This window comes from Bombina bombina, chromosome 7, assembly GCF_027579735.1.
Source record: "Bombina bombina isolate aBomBom1 chromosome 7, aBomBom1.pri, whole genome shotgun sequence".
Taxonomy (NCBI): Eukaryota; Metazoa; Chordata; class Amphibia; order Anura; family Bombinatoridae; genus Bombina; species Bombina bombina.
This window is the reverse complement of record NC_069505.1, coordinates 407,133,340-407,159,480: the sequence shown is the minus strand read 5'-3', so window position 1 is coordinate 407,159,480 and position 26,141 is coordinate 407,133,340. Positions and strand designations below refer to the sequence as shown.

The 26,141-nt window shown below is 37.4% G+C and overlaps 1 protein-coding gene across 2 annotated transcripts in view; it reads left to right on the top strand.

The window, feature by feature from the left end:
* The first annotated feature begins 434 nt into the window (after nucleotides 1-434).
* Nucleotides 435-26,141, top strand: part of ASPN (asporin) — a 32,845-nt gene continuing 7,138 nt past the window's right edge. Inside the window, exons 1-5 of one of the 2 annotated variants that reach the window (XM_053721187.1) lie at nucleotides 435-652; nucleotides 13,383-13,667; nucleotides 21,151-21,263; nucleotides 25,531-25,744; nucleotides 25,914-26,024. In XM_053721187.1, coding sequence (XP_053577162.1) covers nucleotides 13,406-13,667; nucleotides 21,151-21,263; nucleotides 25,531-25,744; nucleotides 25,914-26,024 — 700 coding nt within the window. In that variant the 5' untranslated portion in view covers nucleotides 435-652; nucleotides 13,383-13,405. Of the gene's footprint in view, nucleotides 653-12,851; nucleotides 12,986-13,382; nucleotides 13,668-21,150; nucleotides 21,264-25,530; nucleotides 25,745-25,913; nucleotides 26,025-26,141 lie in introns of those variants that run through there. The other variant, XM_053721188.1, reaches the window with a different exon arrangement.

The following is a 26,141-nucleotide window of genomic DNA, read 5'->3' as shown; positions in this document are numbered from 1 at the left end:
TAAATGAACATTTCTGGGGCTTACATGGTGTAACACTAAGTAAAAATCTTAATTTGTGGTCTACATTTTTAGACTGACTCCTGGATTAACATTTTAAGCCATGTGTTAATGATCAACAGCATATTCCTGACAGTGCTGCTATAATATAGTATTAGATATAAATGTTTAGCTGTATTTGATACAGGCAAAAGAGTGTCCTAATATTTCCATCTATTCCCATTTTTGATTAAGTAAAAATAACAAAATAAAAATGACCCTGTGATGTTACCTGTGATATGAGAGCAATCTATGAATAGGCTCACTGTGCAGTTAATGGCAAAATGCCATCCTCCATTTAACTTTTGCTTTGACAAAGTCTTGTAGTGGACGTCTAGAGTTAAGTTGAAATTTTGGCTTTGGTACAGCCAGTGATGAAAAACACATGAGTGGTAACAAGTCTTCTTAATATCTGTCTTCAGTACTAAAATGGGATAATCTGAAGAAGCCGTTTACTCAAGTATCATCCCATGTGCCAAATGGATCATGTATTTTAGAATGTTCTCTTGATTACAGCACTGACACATTTTCTTATGTGTTCTATAAAATAAGCTACTGGATGTATCACTCTCAGGTGGATTACAATTAAGAAGATTTCTCAAATAAATTAAACAAGGTATGTGTCCTGTTTTTAACATTTGGTCAGGTCATAGAGAGGGAACATAGGTACATACGACCACACACAGTGAGGCAAACACATAAACACATCATTAGTAAATGCCTGTACTTTGTGTAGTTGCAACTAGGAATTACACATTTTATAAAAGGGAAAGACATCAATCATTATAAAATATTGGGAAACAATAATCTGTAAAACATATGCTATTATTTATACTATTGTTGTATATCATCAGGAAAATGGATCATACATTTTTAAAAAAAACTCTCTTTTTAAAGACCAAACTTTAAGTTTACTAAAGATTTGTACTTTCCTGGTATCCATTCTAGCATTGTTGTGCATGTGCAAAGCCTAGAAAGCGCGCTTTACGTCTGCTATAATAACCACAGTATCTGAGCTCTCCAATCATTTTGTCCTGAACACAGATTTAAAGAAACATAAAACTCTTAATTATTTGATATATTTAAACAGTATTTTGAATACATTTTTTAAAATAGATGATCCTGTGCTGAATAAATCTACTTTAATCGGGGAGGCTAGTAACTGTTTACCAGCACAGCTGTGAAAAATGTCCTAATCAGTCATTAAAGGGACAGTAAAGTCAAAATTTAAACTTTCATGATTCAGATAGTGCATGGAATTTTAATCAGCTTTGCTTCATTCTCTTGGTATCTTTTATTGAAGAGTAAAACTGGGTAGGCTCATAAGAGCTCAGGAGTGTGCACGGCTATGGCAGCAGTGTTCTGCAACATTATTTGTAGCTTTGTTATACAATGTTGCAAAACACTGCTGCCAGAGTACTAAAGACACATGCACACTCCTGAGCGCTTATGAGTCTACCTAGATTTACTCTTCAATAAAAGATACCAAGAGAATAAGGCAAATTTGATCATAGAAGTGAATTGGAAAGTTGTTTAAAATTGCCGCTCTGTCTGAATCATGAATGTGTAATTTTGACTTTACTGTCCCTTTAATTAATATGAGTTATGAACAAATGTGTATTTTCCTGCTAGCTTCAATACATCGCTAAATAGCTTTTGAATTGTTTCATGCAGAAAACCTGTTTAAATGTGAAGTTCTTTCAAATGCATCATAGAAATGATTTGCTTTCCAGGGACACTTGCCTCCTATCATCTTACACAAGCGCATATTCCCTAATATCATTTATTACTGTCACTGAGGTTGCTGCAAGTAAAAATAAAATCACTGACCCTGGTTCCCAGGCATTCCCAAAATAAAGTGCTGTCTAGATGAGTCATATAGCAACTATAATGGAGATCAAAAGTGACCTTTATTTGCCTTGGGTATAAAAAAAAGCCTTAAACAAATGAAACGGGGGTATCAGTTTGCCTCAAAATAGTTTGCTAAACTTATATAGCGACAAAAATGTTGTATTCTGTATCATGATGCCCGAAATGAAATGCACAGCTAAATAAGAATCAGCTTAGCTGTTTGCTTTGACACTTGTCACTGTAATATGCATTGCTGGTCATCTGATTACATGCAGAATGGTGCACAGTAACTTCTATAACTATTATTTGTCACTACAAAAGGGTTCAGATAAATCCACACAACACCTTTGCTTTAAAAGAAAAGTATGTCTTTAATTAAACATTAGCCATTCACTTCACAGCCTTTTAAATAATTACACAGCAATGTTTTGGATTAATGATCTACAAAAGTGTAGTTGAGAAAGTTGTCATCTGATCATACTTACAGTAGGTAATGTGCAAAGTCAAAAATAGAAATTTAAAAATAAAAGAATCAAAATACCACTGGAACCAGAAACAAATTAGATGTATTAGCAGAAACGCGTAGCCTTGAAGCCAAAGCAGTGAAGGAACACTAACATGTTGTACTTACACCAGTAATGAGCTATAACTGCTGTCAGCTCCTGTACAGAAACATAAGGGTGCACAGTTGTAATAAAAATATATTAGACAATATGAGCGCAACGAAAGGCAAATGCAGGCTGGAACTTGCAGAGAGGGGTGTGTATCAGAAACCACTTAAAATGGAAAAGAATAATTGCAAATAACCAGAATACAAAATAAATATATAAAAACACACACACATTAAGACTGCAAATATGGGGGCTTTTCCTATTGCAGTGCAGGGACACACCCCTTGTAAAATCATTTCAGTTTGCTTACTTGGTCTCCTATGCTGTTGACCATTAGAGGCAAGGTACAAATGAGTTTGTATACCATGTTGTATGTAGCAGGGTTAGCAAAACTATAAGATATTTAATAAAGCAGTATAGACTCCAGCCTCTGTGGAGAGAGTGGGGAAAAAAGCAAAATTTGCATAGGTAAATTACTGGCAAATGTACAATACAGTTTTTACTACTGTAAGCATTTTATAGTGGTTTTCTTTTGGAGTTTAGCACTTATTGCAGTCATTATTTAGGTAATACTTGTTCATGTCTGTGTTACTTTAATATTTTCTCTGTATCTGTACTGTGCTTGTGCAACGTTAGCTGTTCACTTTACCTAACAATACATTTGAACCATATTATTGAGATAAAGTGTATTGAAAACACTGAAATGTGTTATATGCAATACCCTAGTATAGGAATAGCCTCTCAGGTTCCGGTGTCCTCTTCTTTAGGGAACAGGCTCCATAGAATAGCTTTTAGTAAAGACAAGCTGCCCTCTATTTCTCACTCCCCATGCTGTAGAATCACTGACAGATCCCTTCTTAGCCTTTCCAAGTAACGTCTCTATAGTTCTTTCAGTTATCTATAGAGCATGGAGAGATGAGTGAGCTACAGAGGAGGGCTCTATATAACAGGCATTGGGGACACTGGAGAGGCGAGCTCTGTCTCAGTGACTACAGCGAGTGTGTATGGTTGTGATAGATAATATGCCAAGAATGAGCAATTCCCCTAGATTTACGTCACTGGTTCCTAAGCTAATGTATTATTCACTACAGGCCAGTTATCTATTATTTTGTAAAAAGCTGCAGCAAGCAACGGAAATGTAAAGGGACATTATAGTGTGAAAATGACATGCTCTAATTCATTAGGGCATGTAACTTTAGCACTACCAACACTGCAACGCCCACCATGGGGTTAAACACATCGTTAAAGTACCACTTCAGAGCCGCTGGTCCCAGTGGCCCTTTCAGTAGGTGGGTCGTGCAACTGCTGATGCTGATTGGGTTACCAGTCATTTCCATTCGGGGCCAGAAGTTCTCCGTAGCTCCTGAATGTACTCTAAGTATGTGTTTAACCGCTTTGAGCGTGAGCAATATATAGACTTGCAGGATCGATAATGCTAAAATTACATACTGTAACAAATTAGAGCACGTCAATTTTGCACTACAATGTCAATTTGTAAGGACCATTAAAGGGACATGAAACACTAATCTAAATTTTATTCTCAGACTAATATTTTCTTTGAATGGATCATTCTATCTAGCATTTATTTAGTGTTTAATGTCTCTTTAACCCTTTGAGTGCTAAGCACTTTCCCACCTGGGTGCTAAGCTAATTTGAGTTTGTTTTTGTCTTTTTAAATATATATTTTTTTAACTTTTTTAATTTGTTTTTCAGATCCCCAAGATTTATACCGTTGAAAAGGTTAGGCGATTACCTTTCCAATGGTGGGTCTTGGGGGTCTGTAGCTGCTTAGATGCCTGAGAAACAGGGTTCTAAGCAGCATGCCCCCTTTCCCTATACCTGTCGTGATTTTTAAAAAAAGTTGTGCGGTGACGTCATTACGCGTGACATCACCACACAAAACGTAAAGCCACGGCGATGCCTGTCACTATGCAGGCTGATCGCCGGGGTAGGAGCGCATGGGAGCCCCCAGATCTCCCTCAAGGTGGGAGAGTGCTAGCGATGGCTCTGAGCCGTCGTTAGCATCTGACTGAGACAATTTGCGATGGCTCAGACCCGTCGTTATCACTCAAGGGGTTAAGTCACATATTCAACAAGTGCATAATAAAAAGACAATGCAATAGCACTTAGTCTAAATTTTAAATGAGCATTGGATTTTCTTCTGAAAATTTCAAAATTTACTACAGTTTGGTAGCTCCCTGTATCATGTGACAGCTATCAGCCAATCACAGACTCATATATATATATATATATATATATATATATATATATATATATGCACTGTGAATTCTTGCACATTCTCAATAGAAAGTGGTGCCTCAGAAAGTGTAAAAAGACTGTGTGCAATTTGATAATGAAAGTTAACAACAAAAGTCTCTTAAAACTGCTGCTGTATCTGAATCATGAAAGTTTAGCATTAAAGGGACAGTCTAGTTTAATGATTCAGATAGGGCAGCAATTTGAAAAACGTTTCAATTTACTTTTATCATCAAATTTGCTTTTGCTCTCTTGGTATTCTTTGTTGAAAGCTAAACCTAGGTAGGCTCATATTCCAATTTCTAAGCCCATAAAGGTTGCCCCTAATCTCAGTGCATTTTGACAGTTTTTCCCATCTATACAGTGCTAGTTCATGTGTGTCATTTAGATAACATTGTGCTCACTTCCATGAAGTTATTTATGAGTCAGCACTGATTGGCTAAAATACTAAAAAGTCTGTCAAAAGAACTGAGAAAAGGAGGCAGTCTGCAAAGGCTTAGATACAGGGTAAGCACAGAGGTAAAAGGTATTTTAATATAACTGTTATGCAAAACTGGGGTATGGGTAATAAAGCGATTTTTTGTCTTTTAAAACAATACACATTTTCAAGTAGATTGTCCATTTAACTTAAGTGTCCCTTTAAGTCTAGAGCGGCTGTTCAATAATAGGGCTGTGTATATGAGATCAACTATGCATGTGTGTGCCTGTGTAGGATTGGAACCGTGTATGTGAGTCTGCGCTGATAGGTGCATATCAGGCAATCATTTCAGACACTTGATTTGTAGGTAAGAAGGTAGGGGGTTCAATATCCAGAGAGACTTATAGCCTCACCTAACGCAGCACATAAATATAGGAAACATGAGACACATGAACGTTGTTCTTTAATGATGTATAAACTGTAGCTGAAATATCTCTTTTTTTGTTTAGGGTTATTAGGGAATGGAAGTCGAGATCATAGACAGCTGATTATAAATGGTAACAGACAGAACAGAGTCAAAGCCAAGGAAATCAGGCTCTAAAAACAAACAGTAAATCAACAAAGGATACATATTAAGAGAAAATAAAAAATAACAGAGCAATTAAAATAAAAAATGTTCTTTTTTTCACAGATATAAAGAAACCACATTTAAAATATTTAAAATATGCTTTTGAAAAGCTCAATAAGAAATGCCAACACTCCAGGTGTAAGTAGCATTCTCAGAATTCACACAAACTAAACAAATATTCCGCAAGATCCAACAGAAGAGAAGAAAAATGCAAATGTTTGATCATAATTGGTGCCAAAAAATAACACTTCCTAAACTGAATCTGTACATAAGCAGCATAAGCAGAAATTTTAGTAAGGTGACCAGATTTCCCAGAACCACAATTTGTAACCCCTCATAATAAAAAAAAAAAAAAACTATTGATTTATTACAAGCTGTAAACAGAAATGAAGACCTGCATATAGCTCAAAATGACCTCTGCTTATTTAGGGGGCGATTTATCAAGCCTTTTTGGCAGGCATCGTCTGTCTATGAATGCAGGTTCTCACAAGAGAACCTGCATGCCATATTTAACAAGCAGCGGTCATCAGACCGCTGCTTCCCTACCCTTTTGCCAACTCTTAGGTGGCAAATTTCAATCTCCACGATCTAGTCCGACCGGGGAGATTGACAGCTCCTGCCCGCATGTGATTGGCTGTGCGCGGGCAGGGGAATTCAGCACGCCAGAGGCGAGCTGTGGTGGACAGGGGTAGGTATGTGCGCCCCTGTCTGCCTCAGCTTGATAAATCGCCCCCTTATCGTTAGAGGGCCCAAACATAAGAGCTACTTATTTAGCAAGAGAAATTACTGTTCCCTTTAAGGCAGGGGTCAGCAACCTTGGGCGCCAATATATTTTGGAACTACATTTCCCATGATGCTCAGACAGCATGATAAAGAGTGTCTCAGCATCATGGGAAATGTAGTTCCAAAACATCTGGGGGCCCAAGGTTGCTGACCCCTGCACACCCGAAGGAATAGTGATTTCTCGTGCTAAATAAGTAGCTCCCGTTTTGGGCCCTCTCACACTAAATAATAATTTTGTGTCATCATGAGGTAAATAAGTAATGCAGCACTCTGCAACGCAAATTTGAGACTATCCAGGACAACGGAAAAGCTGGGATGTCTGGTTACTTTGGTTTTAGATCATATGCAGAAGTGGCATCTGAAAGCAAGCCTCTGTTTTGGTTAAGTGTTTAAACAAATTCAAGCATAGCTAATCTGAAAAAGGCATTGTCCAATAGCTAATGTCAGAGAATGAGTTTCTCACCTATCCCAAGGGTTGCAGCATTACAAATGTTCTGCTTTCTGCACAATCTCACAGGTGTTTATTGCACATCGGGTTTAGTGCTTGTATTACAAGTTGAAAGTAAATGCGAACACGTGAGGGCAATCACAATTTATGTCACAATGAATGCCGCTCTTGTTTGCGAAACAAAAAAGTATCATAAACACATCAAAAATACATTACAATATCAGGGTCGGCTTTTTTTTTTTTTTTTTTTAAATTTTTAAAAGTGACGGAACGTCCAGGGTCCCAAATGTAGCATAAACCATTTGCAGCCACTGGACCCTGGAGATCCTCCACTGGAGGGCCCAGCTAATATCTTTACTCTCCTCTATTTACAACCAGATAACAAATAAAGTTGCATTTCCCTGCTGGTGCTCTCACAGTTAACCTAGGGCTTGCAATGCCCCTCCTCCTGCTAGCCCACTTACCACAGAGCTGAAGTGAGATGATGACATCATCAGACCTCTGCAGGAAGTGCTGGGAGAAGCTAACAGTCTGTGAGAGGGAAGGCAGAAGTAATTTTGTGAAAACACAGCCGTATAAACAATGTGTGTGTGAGAGTAGTATCCCTTCCCTATTGTGCTTTATATCCTGGCAGCGACAGAAAAAGAAGCAAATTGGGAATTCCTTGGTTTCCCCACTGCAGGTCACACAAAACAAGTGTGCATTGTGCCTGCTTTATCTGCAGTGATCAGTGTAAAATGTGTGTCAGATTATAGGTGCTCAAATACACACACTTCAAATGTAGCTGTGAGACAATGAGTGAAATAGCCTTATGTTTATTATTTACATGTTTCAAAACATCTCCTATTTGTCCCCAAGGTTGTTTTATTATATATATATATATATATATATATATATATATATATATATATATATATATATATATATATATATATACAGTATATATATATATATATATATATATACACACACACATACATACATACACACAATACACACGCTATGTGTGTATATATATATATATATATATATATATTTTGTTTGTGTGTATATATATATATATATATATATATATATATATATGTGTGTGTATATACATATATACCGTGTGTATGTGTGTGTGTGTGTGTGTGTGTGTGTGTGTGTGTGTGTATGTGTCCACTGGCTGTGTCATATGTGGGAGACATTCCTGAGATATGACAAATGTAACCCCTGCACTGCCATAAATCTGGTAAATGTAACCCCTGGACTGCCACAGTAGGTCTGCTCTTATTTTGACTCTCATACATGCTTTTTAAATGCGTGCCCCCTCGTGAAAAAAAGGCCCCCCATTTAATTCGTTCTGGAGCCGACCCTGTACAATATACAGTTACATTAGTAATTTCATATGCACAGGAAGGAGGAGGGGGGGAGTGTCTGCTATTTTTGCTATAGAAGCACTTTCAGTGGGTGTTCCAGCTACCTTTGCAACAGAGCTAACCTGGGAGCTTCTAAGTAAGTTTTTAAACGGTTTTATACTGGATTTTTATATCAGTATCGGTTCATATTATTCTTTATAGTAGTGTCTATTACATGCAGTTATATAAAATTGGTGTAAACTGTCCCTTTAAGATGTATGTATGTATGTAAGTATGTATGTGTTTCATAGGTTACAAGTTAAAGATAAAGGAAGAAATACCATGCACAGCCAAGTCACTACCAGCTAACTGCTACTCTGTGAGTTCTACGTTTTAAAGTTTATTAATAAATGGTATTACTTATTTATCTCTAACACTTGTAACCTTGTTTTGGAGTTTACCTTTATCTTCTTATTTGTTAACTTAACCGCTATCTCTACATATCTGCGGTAGTTGAGGTCTCTGGTTTGATAGTGGCTACGGCGTGGAGGGACGAGGCGCCTACTCCAACCATACAAGGTACTGTTTCAATTTGGGAACTTGGAAATATTTGGGAACTGGGACAAATAAATTGCTTGAAAATTAACTTATTAAATGGCTTCCCAAAACATAGAAAAATGACATAAATCCCTTTTAAACTGCAAAGCTAGACATTACACAACTTCTTCAGTAATCCCAGTTAAGTAGAAAAACATTATAGTGCAGAAAGCATAACATTTCAGCAAGTTCTCCTGTTAAACGGCTTCTGTTTTTTTCATATATTGCTGCCACTTCACTAAAACCACGCTCACTTGGTACACTTTACAGATAAGGGTTAAAAGTAAGGTAAATAAATAAATATATATATATATATATATATATATACACACAGGTAGCCCTCAGTTTACGCCGGGGTTAGGTTCCAGGAGGAATGGTTGTAAATCGAAACCGTTGTAAATCGAAACCCAGTTTATAATGTAAGTCAATGGGAAGTGAGGGGGTTAGGTTCCAGGCCCCTCCCAAAATTGTCATAAGTAACACCTAATACTTTATTTTTAAAGCTTTGAAATGAAGACTTTAAATGCTAAACCGCATTATAAACCTAATAATATATATTGTATCATCATCAAACTAAGTTTAATGAACAAAAACATTTGCTAACAGCACCTATTTAAATAATCACACAACAGACTGCATCATCATCATACTAAGTTTAATGAACAAAAACAATGTTTTACTTGCATTTTTCTGCAATCAGTTCTTTGCATTGTTTGCATGTTAGATAATATTGGGTCTGCAAATATTCTATGCATTTCAATCTGCAGTGATTAATAAGCAGTTAGGCATCCTCACCTCAAGCTGCTGGACAGGAAGATAATAGGGAAGAGGCTGCTAAATCTTGTTGTTCGATAGCTAATGTCTGCTCTGTGTACACAGATCAATTTCAGGCTGTTAAGTTCCATAAATTTGCTGCAAAACAAGCGGACAGCTCCACCTACTGGCAATTTTAATTAGTGCACTTTCCTTTCCAAAGCTTTTCAATAGCAGTCACATGACTGAAAAAAAAGGTTGTTATTCTGAAACGGCGCAAATTGAACCGGCGTAAACCGAGGGCCACCTGTATGTATGTATATATATATATATATATATATATATATATATATATATAGATACTGCCACTTGACAGAGAAAGAAAGGACATGCTGCAATATCAGTGCTAGATTTATTTATTTGCTTTAATTTTTAATATGCTCATATATTTACTGGATTGCAAATACCTTCCCTGGTACTTAGGAGTGGACTACAAGTTTCTTTATTATATCACTTATGGCCAGTTTTATACATGTGTAACAGCGCCACCTAATGGTCAGATCATTGTTATCCACTGCAAGAGAATATTGATACTAGTCTCCTATACTACATAGCTTTCTACTCAAGGTTTGTTGTTGTGGATATTTAATTGATGTGCCTCAACTATAATTTTTTTAATTTTTTTTTCTAAGCCCATAAAAGGGGAAAATAAAATATTTAAATTTAAAAAATCGTCAAATATAGCAGCTTTAGTGAAGTGTTTTGCAAATGTGTAAAATTTATCAGAATGCAACAAATAATGTTCTATTTGTGACAGCAATTAGCAAGCAGATTGGTTTTATGTATTGCTGACCCCTATGAGCAAATCAAAAGTAATTTTGCTCTGCGTACTTCAGGGAAACTATGAAGCTTTAAGTGAACTTAAAGATCACATTTTCAATTTCACAAATCATATATGTTTGTTTATGCCAGTCCAGCTAACTGGCATAAACTCTGTTATCAGTCCTATTTATTATTAGATGCTATGCTAAATCCATCTTATATGTGCTATAGATAGTGTGATGATTTGTGTCACTTAAAACTACATAGTTTCCCTGAAGTACTCCGAGCTAAATTTCTTTTGACTTGCTCCATATTGGTAATATCGATAAGTTTCTGGCCAATACGTATTATTTCAGAAATTTCAAATATTGTCCCTAATAATCGTCCACTTTGATATATCGGTCTATCCCTAATAGATATATATTGTAAAAAAAAAACCATATTATATATATATATATATATATATATATATATATATATATATATATATATGTAGAAATGTGTATTTAAGAATGAATTCTGCTATGTGAAGAACATTGGAATGTGAAATATTCATATGTTCATGTCGGGTTAGCACACTTAAGAATATGCGATCAGGTTTATGCGCGAATAAGGTATTAGTCGTCCCCGCCCCCCCCCCCACACACACATTTTTTTGTACTGGAGTATTGCTTTGTCTATGGTAATTAATCTCAACTCAAATCATTGTACGCTAAGTACTTGTGATCAGGTAGGCAAATCTGGCCTGTTAGGGGACGCTTGGGAACTGGAGTTAAGAAATGTTGTACCAAGTCCAGCTGCTGTAACCAATTATTCATGCAGAGCAAAAATTCATATAACACCCCAAAATCTTTGTAGAATAATGAGATACCTTAATCCAAAAAGTTAATATATTATGCACATTTCTTTTAAAAGCAGAAAACCCCCTCTAAATGGATACTTGTGGTTATGTGTGGTTCCTATGAGTTTGGGTTGTATTGTGTGTTTGTGGTCTATATTTAAAACCATCAGTGGTAAAATGAGTCATTCTTACAGAGTTTGTGGATTTGCAAAATCAATATACGGCGCCGGCATAACTTACATTTCTGTCTACAGATGTAATATTAACTGCATTTCCTGTGTGTGTTTAGCAGTAAATATTATATGCTGACTGCAAAAATCTCAACCACACACATAGAAAATACACAAAGTGTGATGTGAATGACACACGTAAAAATAATACAATAGCACAGTTAAAACCATAAAATCTAGTGAACAAATGCATTATACATCTCAAATGCAGGTAAAGAAATATATATATTAATCATTTAGCATAAAAGGAAAACATTATTTCTACTCATTTGCTGATGCATTTGCTGACGTGTGGATATTTCAGGTTGTTGGAAAAGCAGTGTCATGCATGTTTAGTTCACATGTTGATAAACAATATTGTTTCCTTATTCAACTCAAGAATAAAAAAAAAAAAGGCAAACATAAATATATAGATGTAGAAAAAGAGGCTATTCGAGCACAAAGGTTCATACTTTGTATATTTATGTGTATCTTTTACAAATTACATTGCACTTTGTATTTGTTCTATGTAACCCCTTTGATTAGCATGAAAAGCTATATTCATTATGCAGATAGCAGCTTGCAGGTGCATGATGAGCCCTTTTTGTCATGCAGGGGGGGATCGCCGTAAAAACTTTTTTAGCAATCCCCCACACTAGCTGGGGATCATTGGTGGCATACTGGGCAGCAGTCCCAGGCTTCATGGGAGTGCGGGTGAAGTCACACCACGTGCGTATGTTGTGACGTCACAAAGTGGCTGAACCAAAGAACCAAGTAGCTGCAAGGGAGCTGGATGAGGGGTAGGCTATTCAAACCCTTCAATCTCAGCTCTCTTAGCAGATACAAACCTCCAATTTTATTATAGATCATCTCATCAGAGCAGAGAGCTTTATGGGAGGCATCTCTCATCTCTCGGGGACTTCCAGCTTAGGCCCTTTTTTTTTTTTCTTAAGCTTTCAGTGAGTTCAGCCCCTGTGAAGTCTGCACTACAATTTCTCTCCAATCAGGAGAATCTTATATCATCCGACCTAAATGAGTAAGATGCACAGAATAACAAACTCATTCAAAAGATTTAAATAGACAGTCTAGTCAAAAATAAACTTTCATGATTCATATATGGTATGTGATTTTAAACAACTTTCCAACTTACTTTTATCATCAATTTTTCTTTGTTCTCTTGGTATTCTTAGCTTAAAGTTAAACCTAGAAGGCTCATATGCTAATTTCTTAGCCCTTGAAGGCCGCCTCTTATCTGAATGCATTTTGTCATTTGTTCATGTGTGCCATTGTCCTCACACCCGTGGAGTTACCTAGGAGTCAGCACTGATTGGCTAAAATGCAAGTCTGTCAAAAGAACTGAGATAAGGGATCTGTCAGAAGAGGCTTAGATACAAGGTAATCACAGAGGTAAAAAGTATATTGATATAACTGTTGGTTATGCAAAATTGAGGAATGGGTAATAAAGGGATTAGCTATCTTTTTAAACAATAAATATTCAGGTGTAGACTGTCCCTTTAATTGACCATTCAGATCTTAGTGAAGGGTCACACATATATATATGGTGCCACAGATATGCATACTGCATCATTAATCGACTTTGCATGCAAAACATAATGCTAAGTACAATGCAGAACTGAAATTTAGGGTTATTTGTTATAAAAAATTAAACTGCTTTAAAAGTCACTTTATGTATAAATTCCCTTATTTCGCCGCAGATTCTCTGTCCATGTAAGTGTGATTTCTAGGCACTGGCTCTTCTATAGCTAACACTTTTTCCGTTTTGTCCCCCTAGGATTTCTTTTCTGAGACGACAACATGAAGGAATATGTGCTTTTCTACTTCCTGGCTCTGTGCTCTGCTAAACCATTTGTATTACCTCCAAAGTATATGGCTCTCAGTGACCTCATGCTGAAAGATATGGAAGATGATGACGATGAAGATGATGATAACAACAACTCACTATTCCCATTTGAAAGGGAAGTTCCTCTTCGACCTACTCCACCACCGTTTGATATGTTTCCAACTTGCCCGTTCGGATGCCAGTGTTACCTAAGAGTGGTTCAGTGTTCCGACCTTGGTAATAATATAAAAATGAGAGTATTCTGTCTATTAACAAGAGATTAATCTACACCCTCATTATGATGGAGCTAAACTAGATGCTAAGCCAGTAATAATATTTAGAAGCAACACAATGGTATGTGTGTATAGATATATAGAGAAAAACCAAAAAGTTGCAAGGGGTAAAATTCTAGGAGCCGGTGGCTCCCTGGTTCCTGGGTTTGTTAAGCCGTTTGCTAAGAGATGACATAATGAGAAAATGTCTAAATAAAATAAAATTTTTGAGAAATATTAACTCCCTTGAAATAACTGTATTAATGTACCAGGCTCTAAAGCGCAGGCACTGGATGCTATTTCAAATTATATTACTACTGTTTCTTATGTGGGCATAGAGGTCAGACATGCAACAATCTAATTCCAAATGGTGTTCCTGATACCTTCTAAGCACAAAACAAAATATGCAAAAACTGTCCAAACCCAGGTATGAGACTTGGAAGGAGCACGTTTACATTTTGTAACCCCAAAAATGAATCTGAAATTGAAAGTAATGGGTATGTAGCCCATTCATTTTTTACTATAGCAGTACAGTAATGCACTGTTGGGAAAAATGTTGTAATTTTCTCTGGCAGTCAAGAAACCCAAAACAATTTCTTTTGTGATTCAGACAGAGCATACAATAAAAAGGATATTTATGCTTATCTGATAATAATTTTTTTTTTTTTACGATATGCCGAGTCCACGGGTTTCATCCTTACTTGTGGGATTTATCCTCCTGCTAACAGGAAGTGGCAAAGAGCACCACAGCAGAGCTGTTACATAGCTCCTCCCATAACTCCTCCCCCCAGTCATTCGACCAAAGGTATAGGAAGAGCTAAAAGGTGCAGAGGTGACTGAAGTTTTTAAAAATAAAATAAATCCTGTCTTAAAATGACAGGGCGGGCCGTGGACTCGGCATATCGTAAAAGAAATCAATTTATCAGGTAAGCATAAATTTCCTTTTCTTTTACAAGATATGCCGAGTCCACGGGTTTCATCCTTACTTGTGGGATACCAATACCAAAGCTTTAGGACACGGATGAAAGGAAGGGACAAGACAGGAACCTAAACGGAAGGCACCACTGCTTGAAGAACCTTTCTCCCAAAAATAGCCTCAGAAGAAGCAAAAGTATCAAATTTAGAAAATTTGGAAAAAGTATGAAGGGAGGACCAAGTCGCAGCCTTACAAATCTGTTCAACAGAAGCATCATTTTTGCCCATGTGGAAGCCACAGCTCTAGTAGAATGAGCCATAATTTTTTCAGGAGGCTGCTGTCCAGCAGTCTCATATGCTAGGCGGATGATGCTTTTCAGCCAAAAATAGAGAGGTAGCCGTAGCTTTTTGACCCCTACGCTTTCCAGAATAAGCAACAAAAAGAGAGGATGTTTGTCTGAAATCCTTGGCCGCTTGTAAGTAAAACTTCAAAGCACGGACCACATCCAAGTTATGTAATAGACGTTCCTTCTAAGAAGAAGGATTAGGACACAAGGAAGGAACAACAATTTCCTGATTAATATTCTTATTTGAAACAACCTTAGGAAGGAATCCAGGTTTAGTATGCAAAACCACCTTATCAGAATGGAATATAAGATAAGGCGAATCACATTGTAAAGCAGAAAGCTCAGAAACTCTTCGAGCAGAAGAGATAGCAACTAAAAATAAAACCTTCCAAGATAACAGCTTAATATCTATGGAATGCATGGGTTCAAATGGAACCCCTTGAAGAACATTAAGAGCTAAATTCAGACTCCATGGTGGAGCAACAGGTTGAAACACAGGCTTGATTCTGATTAAAGCCTGACAAAAAGACTGAATGTCTGGGATATCCGCCAGACGCTTGTGTAATAAAATTGACAAAGCAGAAATTTGTCCTTTTAAAGAACTAGCAGATAATCCCTTTTCCAATCCTTCTTGGAGAAAGGACAAGATCCTAGGAATCCTAATCTTACTCCATGAGTAACCCTTGGATTCACACCAATAAAGATATTTACGCCATATCTTATGGTAAATCTTTCTAGTGACAGGCTTGCGAGCCTGAATCAGAGTATAAATGACCGACTCAGAGAAACCCCGCTTAGATAGGCTCAAGTGTTCAATCTCCAGGCAGTCAGCTGCAGAGAATTTAGATTTGGATGTTGGAACGGACCTTGAATGAGAAGGTCATGTCTCAATGGCAGTTTCCATGGTGGCAGAGACGACATGTCCACTAGATCCGCATACCAAGTCCTGCGTGGCCACGCAGGCGCTATTAGAATTACTGAAGCTCTCTCCTGTTTGATTCTTGCAATCACACAAGGCAGGAGAGGAAATGGTGGAAACACATAAGCCAGGTTGAACGACCAAGGTACTGCTAGAGCATCTATCAGTACAGCCTGGGGATCCTTTGACCTGGACCCGTAGCGTGGAAGTTTGGCATTCTGTCGAGATGCCATCAAATCCAATTCCGGTGTGCTCCATTGATGAATCAACGATGCAAACACCTCCGGATGGAGTTCCCACTCCCCTGGATGAAAAGTCTGACGACTTAGAAAATCCGCCTCCCAGTTCTCTACTTCTGGGATATAGATTGCTGATAGATGGCAAGAGTGAATCTCTGCCCATCGGATTACCTTTGATACCTCTATCATCGCAAGAGAACTTCTTGTTCCCCCCTGATGATTGATATATGCTACAGTTGTGACATTGTCCAACTGGAATCTTATGAACTTGGTCAGTGCCAACTGAGGCCACGCCTGAAACGCATTGAATATTGCTCTCAGTTCCAGAATATTGATTGGCAACTGAGACTCCGTCACTTTAACCCATGATGGTCTGCGGAAGCACATTCCCTGGGACAGATGATCCTGTGACAACCACCAAAGAAGAGAGTCTCTGTTCTCTTGATCCAGATTTATCTGAGGAGATAAATTTGCATAATCCCCATTCCACTGTCTGAACATGCACAGATGCAGTGGCCTGAGATGAAAGCGAGCAAATGGAACGATGTCCATCGCTGCTACCATTAACCCAATGACCTCCATACAGTGCGCCACCGATGGCCGAGGAATGGACTGAAGAGCTCGGCAAGTATTTAGAATCTTTGATTTTCTGACCTCCGTCAGAAATATTTTCATGTCTACTGAGTCTATCAGAGTTCCCAAGAATGGAACTCTTGTTTGTAGAAGTGAACTCTTTTCTATATTCACTTTCCAACTGTGAGTTCTTAGAAATGACAACACGATGTCCGTGTGAGATTTGGTCAGATGATAAGTTGACGCCTGAACCAAAATATCGTCCAGATAGGGCACCACTGCTATGCCCCGCGGCCTGAGAACCGCTAGAAGGGACCCTAGCACCTTTGTGAAGATTCTGGGAGCTGTGGCCAACCCGAAGGGAAGGGCTACAAACTGATAATGCTTGTCCAGAAAGGCAAACCTTAGAAACTGATGATGATCCTTGTGGATAGGAATGTGAAGGTACGCATCCTTTAGGTCCACGGTGGTCATGTATTGACCCTCCCGGATCATTGGTAAGATTGTTCGTATAGTCTCCATCTTGAACGATGGGACCCTGAGAAATTTGTTTAGACACTTTAAATCCAAAATAGGTCTGAAAGTTCCCTCTTTTTTGGGAACCACGAAAAGATTTGAGTAAAAAACCTGTCCCTGTTCCAGTTTTGGAACTGGACAAATTACTTCCATGGAATAGAGGTCTTTTACACAGTGTAAGAACACCTCTCTTTTTGTCTGGTCTACAGACAAACGTGAAGAAATGAAATCTCCCTCTTGGGGGAAAATTTTTGAATTCCAGTTGATACCCCTGGGTCACAATTTCTAATGCCCAGGATCCTGCACATCCCTTGCCCAAGCCTGGGCAAAGAGAGAAAGTCTGCCCCCTACTAGATCCGGTCCCGGATCGGGGGCTGCCCCTTCCTGCTGTCTTGGTAGCAGCAGCAGGCTTTTTGGCTTGTTTACCCTTATTCCAGGTCTGATTAGGTCTCCAGACAGACTTGGATTGAGCAAAATTTCCTTCCTGCTTATTGGTGGAAGGGGAAGCAGAGGGTACTCCTCTGAAATTTTGAAAGGAACAAAAATTATTTTGTTTACCCCTCATCCTAAGAGGTTTGTCTTGAGGTAGGGCGTGGCCTTTACCTCCAGTAATGTCAGCAATGATTTCCTTCAATTCAGGGCCGAACAGGGTCTTACCCTTGAAAGGAATAGTTAACAGGTTAGACTTTGATGATACATCAGCAGACCACGATTTTAACCATAGCGCTCTGCGCACCAATATGGCAAAGCCTGCATTTTTTGCTGCTAATTTAGTAATCTGAACAACAGCATCTGTGATAAAAGAATTAGCTACTTTGAGAGCTTTAATTCTGTCCAAAATGTTGTCTAGGGGCGTCTCTACTTTCAGAGACTCCTCAAGGGCGTCAAACAAGAAAGCCGCCGCCGTAGTTACTGGAACAATGCAGGCAGCAGGTTGTAACAAGAAACCCTGGTTAATAAATAATTTCTTTAGAAGACCCTCTAATTTTTTATCCATGGGGTCTTTGAAAGCACAACTGTCCTCAATAGGTACAGTTGTACTCTTAGCTAGAGTAGATATTGCTCCCTCCACCTTAAGGACCATTTGCCAAGAGTCCTTAATGGAGTCTGATATGGGAAACATTTTCTTAAAATTAGGAGGGGGAGAGAACGGTATGCCTGGTCTATCCCATTCCTTTCTAAAAATTTCCGAAATTCTTTTGGGAACCGTAAAAACATCAGTGTAAGTCGGAACTTCTAGATATTTATCCATCTTACACAATTTTTCGGGAGGAATTGTAATAGGTTCACAATCATCCAGAGTCGCTAGGACCTCCCTGAGTAACAGGCGAAGGTGTTCAAGTTTAAATTTAAAGGACGCTAAGTCCGTATCTGTCTGAGGTAACATATTCCCTGAATCTGAAATTTCTCCCTCAGACAATAATTCCCTAACCCCCAATTCAGAGCATTGTGAGGGTACATTGGAAATGGCTACTAAAGCATCAGAGGGTTCAGTATTTACGTTAATACCTGGCCTACTGCGTTTACCCTGCAAACCTGGCAGTTTAGATAATACCTCAGTGAGAGTAGTTGACATAACTGCAGCCATATCTTGCAAAGTAAAAGAATTAGACGCACTAGATGTACTAGGTGTCACTTGTGTGGGTGTTAAAGGTTTGGACACTTGAGGAAAATTACATGGCATATCCTGATTCTCTTCAGACTGAGAATCATCCTTAGACATACTTTCATTTCCTAAAATATGTTCCTTAATATAAGCCATCCTTTTGTTTAGATATATAATAAAAAATTAGTAATATATCCCAGTGCCTTAATTATATGCTGCCTTTAAGTTGCATAAGTATTAGAAAACAAACACCCAGGAGTACAGTAACACCCTTTTGCATATAGGACTACTGCTTACCCTGTTCCCACTATGAGGAACACAATCAGCCAGTTCTGATATAGTAAATCTCCTCAGAAGTAAAAGGGCTGAAAAATACCTCAAATGCTGCTTGCTGCATGAGATTATTCTCCACACTGAAGAATTTTCCCATATTACCTTCTGATCTGTGGGAACCATAATTGATCATAGTAACTGCTGCTAAAATCATCAAATTCAGGGGGAAATCTTCTTCCATATCCCCCCTGAGCCAAATAGTACTCACCGGTACCATTTAAAATAAAAAACATCTTGATTGAAGAAAATAAAACTATCATTTTATCACCACTATCACTTTACCCTTCCTATTACTAGCATAGGCAAAGAGAATGACTGGGGGGAGGAGTTAGGGGAGGGGCTATGTAACAGCTCTGCTGTGGTGCTCTTTGCATCTTCCTGTTAGCAGGAGGATAAATCCCACAAGTAAGGATGAAACCCGTGGACTCGGCATATCTTGTAAAAGAAAATAAAAGTTTCCAAATTACTTTTGTCATCAATTTTGCTTTGTTTTCTTGGTATTCTTTGTTGAAGAGCATACCTTGTTAGGTAGCCTGCATATATCTGGAGCACTATACTGTAGCAAACACTGCTGCCATCTAGCTTATCAACAAAGGACACCAAGAGAGTGAAGAAAATGTGATAATAAAAGTCAATTAGAAAAACTTTTACTTGTATGCTTTATCTAAATCATGAAAAAAATATTTTGGGTTTCATGTCCCTTTAACTGCTATTACAAATCCCCAATAAGCTGCCTTTTAGACAAGACATTTAGGTTGACATTTAGTTTGAGGCATTAAATACAGAAGGGTGAAATAATGAGAAGAGTTTAATTGTTACATTACCAATGGCACGATATTTAGCGCTCCCGAATTAACTTCGCTAAAAGTAAGCTTTTCTTGCGCGCCTTGGGTAGTGTGCGTATTACAAATTAAAGGTAAAAAGTTTTCGCACAAACGCTAACCCGATGCACACAAAAATCCGAACTTCAAATATCGAAAATGCATTAACATATTCCCACAAAGACTTCAATGGAGAGTGAAAAGTGTAAAAAAAAAACACCCGTTTAACCAAGTGATACTTAGAACATATTTCCCTATGTGAAGAACATTGGGATGTTCAACACTTCATTAAATATGTATATTGCATACTTGACTGCAAAGGGCTGCAATGCACATACATATTTAGGCATGTGTATGTATCTATCTATATATCTCTATATTCAAGCCCTTTGTAGCCTTTTTATGTTCTAACACCTGAGCCCTTTTAACTTTTTTGGCAATATCTTTTTTTAATTTTTAATTTTTATTAAATAGTGATATTATGAGAGTAAATGTACTTTTAAATGTATTTTTGATGTGTTTTTGATGTATTTTGTGGAAGTTGACTCACGTAACAGTTAACCAGAGCTCTGACATCACATTTTAAATTCAATTGTGCTCAACCAAACGTATTTACTTTCAACTTGTAATACGTGCGCTACTTCCGACGTGTGCAAAGACCCACAATAAAACACTTATCGCTCCCGCGCACTAGTTAGTACACCACTCGTAATCTAGCCCTAAATAGGCACATAACCCGGGCGTTCCTCAGATTTTGCACATCTGCTGTAAATGGTGATCTGTTAAGAGCTTGGAATACCGGCACAACATGGTTATACCCTGTAAAACAGTTATGGGGGTCTATTTATGAAGCAGCGGATGCTGCCTCCGACCCATGTGCGGCGGACATGATACTCTATATCGGATCATGTCCTTCCGCACATTAATAAATGGACCCCATGGAATCACCTTGAGTCCTTGAATGTTACTGTATTCAGACAGTTTTATGTATAGCACGTGTCACAACAAAAGTATGTTGCTGGGAAATAAGGGGCAATATTAAACAGCTGTGTTTAAGGTTTATATCACATTATTTCATTTTCTGATATTACAGAATGTTTTTATTCAGCCCAAGACCAATGCAGTATCATCTGTCAGCCTGAATAATTGCAACAATAATACTGTTTTTAAAATCAACAGGTCTGTCTTCCATACCAAATAAAATCCCTCCTGACACCCGTCTATTAGATCTACAGAATAACAAAATAAAAGAAATTAAGGAAAAGGATCTACAAGGCCTCACATCTCTTTATGTATGTACTGAAAATGTAAACCTATATAGCCTGAGTGCATGTGAGTAAGTGTATGCATGAGTACATATGGTGCACGAGCACATGTGTATGCATGAGTACATGTGTATGCATGAATACCTGTGAGTACACGTGTATGCATGAATACCTGTGAGTACATGTGTATGCATGAGTACCTGTGAGTACATGTATATGCACGAGCACATGAGAGTACATACGTATGCATGAGTACATGTGTGTACAGTCCTGGCCAAAAGTTTTGAGAATGACACAAATATTAATTTCACAAAGTCTGCTGCTTCAGTGTTTTTAGATCTTTTTGTCAGATGTTACTATGGTATACTGAGGTATAATTACAAGCATTTCATAACTGTCAAAGGCTTTTATTGACAATTACATTAAGTTTATGCAAAGATTCAATATTTGCAGTGTTGATCCTTCTTTTTCAAGGCCTCTGCAATTTGCCCTGGCATGCTGTCAATCAACTTCTGGGCCACATCCTGACTGATGGCAGCCCATTCTTGCTTAATTAATGCTTGGAGTTTGTTAGAATATGTGGATGGTTGGGAGAAGTTGCTCTTGGAGGATGTTTTTGTACCATTCTTTATTAATGGCTGTGTTCTTAGGCAAAATTGTGAGTGAGCCCACTCCCTTGGCTAAGAAGTAACTCCACACATGAATGGTCTCAGGATGCTTTACTGTTGACACAGGACTGATAGTAGCACTCACCTTTTCTTCTTTGGACAAGGTTTTTTCCAGATGCCCCAAACAATCGGAAAGGGGATTCATCAGAGAAAATGACTTTACCCCAGTCCTCAGCAGTCCAATCCCTGTACCTTTTGCAGAATATCAATCTGTCCCTGATGTTTTTCCTGGAGAGAAGTGACTTCTTTGCTGCCCTTCTTGACACCAGGCCATCCTCCAAAAGTCTTTGCCTCACTGTGCTTGCAGATGCACTGACCCCTGCCTGCTGCCATTCCTGAGCAAGCTCTGCACTGGTGGTGCGCTGATCCCACAACTGAATCAACTTTAGGAGACGGTCCTGGCGCTTGCTGGACTTTCTTGGGCTCCCTGAAGCCTTCTTCACAACAGCGGAACCTCTGTTTTATTTGGGGATTAAGTTCATTTTCATGGCAAAGAGGGACTTTGCAATTAATTGCAATTGATATGATCACTCTTCATAAAATTCTTGAGTATATGCAAATTGCCATAAAAAAAAACTGAGGCAGCAGACTTTGTAAAAATTAATATTTGTGTCATTCTCAAAACTTTTGACCAGGACTGTACATGTCTATGCATTAATACATGTGTATGCATAACTTAGTACATGTGAGTCCATGTGTATGTATGAGTACATGCATTTGCATGAGTACATGTGTATGTATAAGTACATGTGTATGTATAAGTACATGTGAGTACATGTGTATGTATAAGTACATGTGAGTACATGTGTATGTATAAGTACATGTGTATGTATAAGTACATGTGAGTACATGTGTATGTATAAGTACATGTGAGTACATGTGTATGTACAAGTATATGTGTATGTATAAGTACATCTGTATGTATAAGTACATGTGAGTACATGTGTATGTATAAGTACATGTGAGTACATGTGTATGTATAAGTACATGTGAGTACATGTGTATTATAAGTACATGTGAGTACATGTGTATGTATAAGTACATGTGAGTACATGTGTATTATAAGTACATGTGAGTACATGTGTATTATAAGTACATGTGAGTACATGTGTATGTATAAGTACATGTGTATGTATAAGTACATGTGAGTACATGTGTATGTACACGTATATGTATAAGTACATGTGAGTACAAGTACATGTGAGTGCATGTGTATGTATAAGTACATGTGAGTACATGTGTATGTATAAGTACATGTGAGTACATGTGTATGTATAAGTACATGTGTATGTATAAGTACATGTGAGTACATGTGTATGTATAAGTACATGTGAGTACATGTATAAGTACATGTGTATGTATAAGTACATGTGTATGTATAAGTACATGTGAGTACATGTGTATGTATAAGTACATGTGAGTACATGTGTATGTATAAGTACATGTGTATGTATAAGTACATGTGAGTACATGTGTATGTATAAGTACATGTGAGTACATGTGTATGTATAAGTACATGTGAGTTCATGTGTATGTATAAGTACATGTGAGTTCATGTGTATGTATAAGTACATGTGAGTTAATGTGTATGTATAAGTACCTGTGAGTACATGTGTATGTATAAGTACATGTGAGTACATGTGTATGCATAAGTACATGTGAGTACATGTGTATGCATAAGTACATGTGAGTCCATGTGTATGTATAAGTACATGTGAGTACATGTATAAGTACATGTGTATGTATAAGTACATGTGAGTACATATGTATGTATAAGTACATGTGTATGTATAAGTACATGTGAGTTCATGTGTATGTATAAGTACCTGTGAGTACATGTGTATGTATAAGTACATGTGAGTACATGTGTATGCATAAGTACATGTGAGTACATGTGTATGTATAAGTACATCTGAGTCCATGTGTATGTATAAGTACAGGTGAGTACATGTATAAGTACATGTGTATGTATAAGTACATGTGAGTACATATGTATGTATAAGTATATGTGTATGTATAAGTACATGTGAGTACATGTGTATGTATAAGTACATGTGAGTACATGTATATGCATAAGTACATGTGAGTACATGTGTATGTATAAGTACATGTGAGTCCATGTGTATGCATAAGTACATGTGAGTACATGTGTATGTATAAGTACATGTGTATGTATAAGTACATGTGAGTATATGTGTATGTATAAGTACAGGTGAGTTCATGTGTATGTATAAGTACATGTGAGTCCATGTGTATGCATAAGTACATGTGAGTACATGTGTATGTATAAGTACATGTGTATGTATAAGTACATGTGAGTATATGTGTATGTATAAGTACAGGTGAGTTCATGTGTATGTATAAGTACATGTGTATGTATAAGTACATGTGAGTACATGTGTATGTATAAGTACCTGTGAGTTCATGTGTATGTATAAGTACATGTGAGTTCATGTGTATGTATAAGTACATGTGTATGTATAAGTACATGCTAGTACATGTGTATGTATAAGTACATGTGAGTACATGTGTATGTATAAGTACAGGTGAGTTCATGTGTATGTATAAGTACATGTGAGTTCATGTGTATGTATAAGTACAGGTGAGTTCATGTGTATGAATAAGTACATGTGTATGTATAAGTACATGTGAGTTCATGTGTATGCATAAGTACATGTGAGTTCATGTGTATGTATAAGTACATGTGAGTTCATGTGTATGTATAAGTACATGTGAGTTCATGTGTATGTATAAGTTCATGTGAGTTCATGTGTATGTATAAGTGCATGTGAGTTCATGTGTATGCATAAGTACATGTGAGTTCATGTGTATGCATAAGTACATGTGAGTACATGTGTATGCATAAGTACATGTGAGTTCATGTGTATGTATGCGTACATGTGAGTACATGTGAATGTATAAGTACATGTGTATGTATAAGTACATGTGAGTACATGTGTATGTATAAGTTCATGTGTATGTATGCGTACATGTGAGTAAATGTGTATGTATGCGTACATGTGAGTTCATGTGTATGTATAAGTACATGTGTATGTACAAGTACATGTGTATGTATAAGTACCTGTGAGTACATGTGTATGTATAAGTACATGTGAGTACATGTGTATGTATAAGTGCATGTGAGTTCATGTGTATGTATAAGTACCTGTGAGTACATGTGTATGTATACGTACCTGTGAGTACATGTGTATGTATAAGTACATGTGAGTACATGTGTATTTATAAGTACCTGTGAGTACATGTGTATGTATAAGTACATGTGAGTTCATGCGTATGTATAAGTACATGTGAGTACATGTGTATGTATAAGTACATGTGAGTACATGTGTATGTATAAGTACCTGTGAGTACATGTGTATGTATAAGTACCTGTGAGTACATGTGTATGTATAAGTACATGTGAGTTCATGTGTATGTAAAAGTACATGTGTATGTATAAGTACCTGTGAGTACATGTGTATGTATAAGTACATGTGAGTTCATGTGTATGTATAAGTACATGTGAGTTCATGTGTATGTATAAGTACATGTGAGTTCATGTGTAGGCATTTGTGTGAATACACTTTTGTTAAACTACGCTAATAATATAAATGTTCTATATTCAGGCATTGTTTCTAAACAACAATAAGCTGTACAAAGTCCATCCTAAAGCCTTCCAGTCTACAAAGAAATTACGAAGGTTGTACTTTTCACATAACCAGCTCACAGAGATCCCAGCCAATCTCCCCAAGTCCTTAGCAGAACTAAGAATTCATGACAACAAAGTAAAGAAAGTACAAAAGGATGCTTTTAAAGGCATGCGCGACTTACATGTTTTAGGTAGGTACTAAGGTGCCAATTTGATTATTTAGAAACATCTAAAAAACATCAATTTGAGTTGCATGCTTTAACCAAACAAGTGTACAACCATAAAGAATATTATTTATGTTACTAATACAACAAACTATAACAATAATGGTAATATTGATATTAATAATTCATTTAACAGAAATGAGTGCAAATCCCCTTGAAAATGAAGGCATTGAACCTGGAGCATTTGAGGGGTTGACCGTGTTCCACGTAAGGATTGCAGAGGCCAAACTTACCTCTATCCCTAAAGGTTTGTAAACGTCTGCACCAAGCTCAAAGCCAAGCCACTGACGTAAATGGCTATAAAAGGGATTTGCAACATTTTGTCTTGTAACCTTCCACATATTTAAGACACTGCACGTCTTCT